This window comes from Sander lucioperca, chromosome 15 (assembly GCF_008315115.2).
Source record: "Sander lucioperca isolate FBNREF2018 chromosome 15, SLUC_FBN_1.2, whole genome shotgun sequence".
Taxonomy (NCBI): domain Eukaryota; kingdom Metazoa; phylum Chordata; class Actinopteri; order Perciformes; family Percidae; genus Sander; species Sander lucioperca.
Genome location: NC_050187.1, coordinates 6,487,501 through 6,492,500, shown reverse-complemented (window position 1 = coordinate 6,492,500; position 5,000 = coordinate 6,487,501). Strand labels below are relative to the sequence as shown.

Here is a 5,000-nt window from a genome sequence, read left to right as displayed (position 1 = left end):
ATGCAGCGCCAGGCGTTAGTTAAGACCCCCAGAAATCTGTTTCTCATGTTGTCATGTGTGTCCCGTCGACCTGCAACTTTGTGTTTTTCTGGGTCGAAATTTCAACATTTTGATGTTCCTTTTCCACACTTTTCTCGATGTTTGTCACTTTTTTTCAGATATTTTTTTTGTCACTTTTTGGTGTTTTTTAAATTATATTTTTGTCAATTTTTTGTTGTTTTTTTCGATGTTTTTTTGGTCACTTTTTCTGATATTTTTTGGGCACTATTTTAACAACTTTTTGTCACCTTTGGCGACATTTTCGATGTTTTTTTTTTTGTCACTTTTTCAATATTTTGGGGCTTTTTCTGAATTTTTTTCTGAATTTTTTTCATCTTTTTTGTTGCGCCGTTTGTTTTTGTTTTATTTTTCTCAATTTTTTTGGTCACTTTTTTCAGCGTTTTCACAGTTTTTGTCGATTATTTTGGTATTTTTCTCCGATGTTGTTTTTTTTTCTCTCACTTTTTTCAAATTTTTTTGGTCACTTTTTTAACAACTTTTTGTCACCTTTGTTGACATTTTTGATGTTTTTTTTGTCACTTTTTCTGATATTTTTTGGTCACTTTTTTCAGCGTTTTCACAGTTGATTTTTTTTCCTGCGTTTTTGTAGCTTTTTCCAACATTCGTAACGTTTTTCAACGCTCTCTCGTCATAGTTTCTGTATTGTAAGTTTATGTAAACGGGGTCAAATTTGAGGGCAGCAGCAGGAGGGATAAGCTGCTTTGTGGGTAGAAACCTGAGAAGGCAGCTTATTCTCTACAGGGGGAAACTCATTCATTGTGTTTCACGAGTCATGCAGACGCAGACGTTCATCTCTGAGGTGAGAACGTGGACGGCTGTGGGTCTGACTCTGGTTTCTGGTTTCGTGGTTTGACTCCCTGCAGTGTCACGCGGTGTTAGAGGAGCGCTCGGCTCGCTCCACCTCGCCCTCCCTGCTGACGGCCGCGGCGGGGCAGAGAGTCCTCAGCCGGTTGGATGACGGGTCAGGATGCACCAGCCCCGAGCGCGTCATCTCTCTCTGGACCGAAGAGGGCATCCGGAACAGCCGGGAAATCCTGCAGGTCAGTACAGACCAGAACCAGGCGTGAGGGGAAAGGGCTGGCTTATACTGACTTTAATTTAGCGCTGGAAGAAGTATTCATATCCTTTACTGCAGTAGAAGTACTAATACCACACGGTTAAAATACTCTATTACAGTAAAAGTGTGTAAGTACCATTAGGAAAATGTAGTTAAAGTATAAAAAGTAAAGAACAATCCTCCCATTTTAGAAAGAGGAAAGGATCCAAACAGTCCTAATGACACACACACACACACACACACACACACACACACACACAGACAGACAGAGACACACACACACACACACACACACACACACACACACACACAGACATGTATACAGACACACACACACACACACACAGACAGACAGACAGACAGACAGACATGTATATAGACACACACGCACACACACACACACACACACACACACACACACACACACACACACACACAGAGACTCTCTCTCTGAAATGTAGTGGAGTAGAAGTAGAAAGTGGCATGAAAAGACTTAAGTAAAGTAAAAGTACCTCAACATTTGGACTTAAGAACAGTACTGGATAATACAGTAAGAATAATGTACCGATACACACAAACACATACAGACACACACACGCACACACACACACGCACACACACACACACACACGCACACATGCACACAGACACATATACCGACACACACACACAGAATATGCCGAATGCCTCTCGCATTAACGTCACACAGCTAAACTCTCCTTCACCTCCTTGTCTCTGAACTCTCTTCTCTCTATGAACGCTGTCTGTCTTTATCTCCTATCGAGCTCACCATCCGTTCTGTGGTTCGGGGTTTCCCCAAACTGCAACGCCTTCATTCCTCTTTGATTCTGGAGGCTGAACAGAACCTCACATGTTTCACATTCCTGTTCGGGAAGCAACAACACAGCCGCTCTGTTTTAGCTTTCAGATTCTGCTCAGCAGAGCAGCATATTCTGTCAGGACTAGGGTTGCAAAATTCTGGGAATTTTCAAAGTTGGAAACTTTCCATGGGACTTAATGGGAATAAACTGGATATTTGTAATACTGCTTGTTATAATACTGTTGGTGTATAACAAGGAACTTAAATGTAGTTGAAAAAAAAAACATTATGCAGCATAATCTTGGTTTAAACAAGCTGATTTAATGCAACTTCAGTTGAATGTCCTCCCTATATTCGTCAATGACGCATAGGGGCTACTACATATTGGCCAACATTTACACGCAGTCATCAGCAGAGGCTACAACAAAAGTAAGATAAGAGTTTCTTTAAACTCCGACGAAAGCGTGGGAGAGACGTGAGGAAATGATGCGAGGAAAGAGGAAACGAGGAAATGTGTTTTTGCGGGATGAGATGGCCTTTCGTCGTCCTTTTCCACGTGAATTGGTCAGCTGTTTGGGCGGAGTTAGCATCTGCTTTCAGCTGCACTGCTTCCAGGAGGTCTGCTCTCTTTATCTTCATTCATAGCTCCTCAGAGATCCCTCCTACATCCTCCATCCTAGCTCCTCAGAGATCCCTCCTACATCCTCCATCCTAGCTCCTCAAAGATCCCTCCTACATCCTCCATCCTAGCTCCTCAGAGATCCCTCCTAAATCCTCCATCCTAGCTCCTCAGAGATCCCTCCTCCATCCTCCGTCATAGCTCCTCAGAGATCCCTCATAAATCCTCCATCTTAGCTCCTCAGAGATCCCTCCTCCATCCTAGCTCCTCAGAGATCCCTCCTCCCTCCTCCATCCTAGCTCCTCAGAGATCCCTCCCCTAAATCCTCCATCCTAGCTCCTCAGAGATCCCTCCTACATCCTCCATCCTAGCTCCTCGGGGCAGGAATAAGAGCTTTGAGACGGCCTTCACGAAGGAAAGCCAGAAAAACGTCCTGTTCAAGCGAGGAGCTATCAAATAAGAGAAGTGAGATTCAGCCTGAGTCTGTCTTACGCTGCGTTTCAGACACAATGTTTAGCCCGTAAGTTACAACTTCAAGTCACGACTCACGACTTGGTAGCGTTCCAGGCAAAGTCACGAGCTGGCTAGCTAAACATTGTGCCGTTGACAGGGTTCAGGTTGGGCTACCTAACGTTAACGTTAGCTAGCGGCTACCTAACGATGACGTTAGCTAGCGCTAGCTGAAACTAGCGATTTCTAGTCTGCGACATATTTTGGGCTTCATTTAATAAACATAACCTGTAGTAGTACACAATCATATGTGTATTGTGTGCATTTTGAGTACAATGTGCGGAATTACTTTATGTTGCCTATTTGTCTATTTATTTATAATAAATATAAATATATATATATACACACACACACACACACACACACACACACACACAATACATTATTTCTCACCGTTAATCAGCGGCGTCTGTACAGCATCAACAGGGGTCGCCATTGTTGTTTATGTGTGTGTGACGTCAAAACTGTAACTGGGAGTACAACCATCTGGTACGAGTTCACGGGGAGTAAGTTAGGGGTTTGACTGCTGTTCAGCTGTTTGTTATTTTTCTTTAGACATTTTGGTTGATAGAAACCCAAATTTCTGATATAGAAACTTTATGAAAATGGGTCAGATTTCACCCAAGGACAACAGAAGGGATAACTTCCATTCTTATACTTACTAATGGTATTGAAAAGGTCTTAACAAGTCTTACATTGGACTTGTGGAAACCTGGGGGTCACCCTGACACCCTAAACTAGGAGAAATGAAGCTCAGGTGTTGTAAATATGTCTTTGTTGCCCCCCCTCCCTGCAGACTCTGGACTTCCCTCTGGAGGAGCGTGTCAGTCTGGCAGACCTGACTCTGGCTCTGGACAACGAGATGCTGGTCAGCGGGAACGGCATCCACCAGGCCGCTCTCCTCTCCTACAAGAACGAGATCCAGCACCTACAGTAGGTTTCCTAAAGTCTGTCCTGTCCAATCAGCTGCTCAGCTCCACACCTGCAGACTGAGACACGCTGCCGGTTCAGAATTAGGCCTTAAAGTCCCAGTGTGTAACGTGTTTACTTGTTCATTATCAAAATCTTTTTCATGAATATTTACCACCACCATCAATTCCAAGTATTCCTATTGGCTTGAAATTTAACATTTGTGTTCACATTAACTGGGGTAGACGCATTGATATATATATATATAATGGAGCAGCAGGTCCCGTGTCTCTGGACGGAGACCAGTGAAGTCTCTTTCCCGGTGATGGCTGAGCGTTACTGAGCAGCCTCCAACTGAGCTTGAAGACGTAGATGTGACGTGAGCAACCTGTCTGAAAGTTGGAAGTCTTCTGGTAGCTGTGCCAAGAGAAATCTCAATCATTCCCAATCTAGCAGAGACGGAGAGCGTAGGTATATGTAAGGAGATAACATAGACACAGGCTAATTATTGATCACTAAAATGATAGTTAACATTAGTAATTAAACTTAAACAGCTAATGGAAGTCCAAACTGCCTGAGAGCTTCTCCTGTACTATACGGTAATTCCTCTACTATGAGACAGTAAGTCTCGTGGTTATGACCCAATCGTTAGCCTATTTTTATAAAAACGTCTGCTACGGAGCCATAACGTGAGCTACAAGGTAATGGAGCCTTTTATACATTGTCGTGTTTCTTTAGAAATAAACAATGGACAAATAGAGTCTTTAAACTCTTCAGATGTAAAGTTATTCTCTGTCAAAGTGACGTCAGAATGAATGGCAGTCAATGGGATGCTAACGGGAGGTGATGGCTTGGTAGCATCAGAATGGCGCCATAGGAGGTTGGGGTTGTGAGGAGAAGCTGACCCCCTTGGGTAGACGCTCCATATTCATGCTCCATCTTGAAATACGTTAGCCGGTAAGGGCAAGGGACATACTGCTCCGTGTGTGTGTGTGTGTGTGTGTGTGTGTGTGTGTGTGTGTGTG

The 5,000-nt window shown here is 43.4% G+C and overlaps 1 protein-coding gene across 4 annotated transcripts in view; it reads left to right on the top strand.

Annotated features, from left to right (window-relative positions):
* Positions 1-5,000, top strand: part of ninl (ninein-like) — a 71,170-nt gene that overhangs the window by 26,645 nt on the left and 39,525 nt on the right. For all 4 annotated transcript variants that reach the window (XM_035991998.1, XM_035991997.1, XM_035991999.1 and 1 more), the window contains 2 exons: positions 924-1,100; positions 3,863-3,999. In XM_035991998.1, the coding sequence (XP_035847891.1) occupies positions 924-1,100; positions 3,863-3,999 (314 nt within the window). The remainder of the gene's footprint in view (positions 1-923; positions 1,101-3,862; positions 4,000-5,000) is intronic.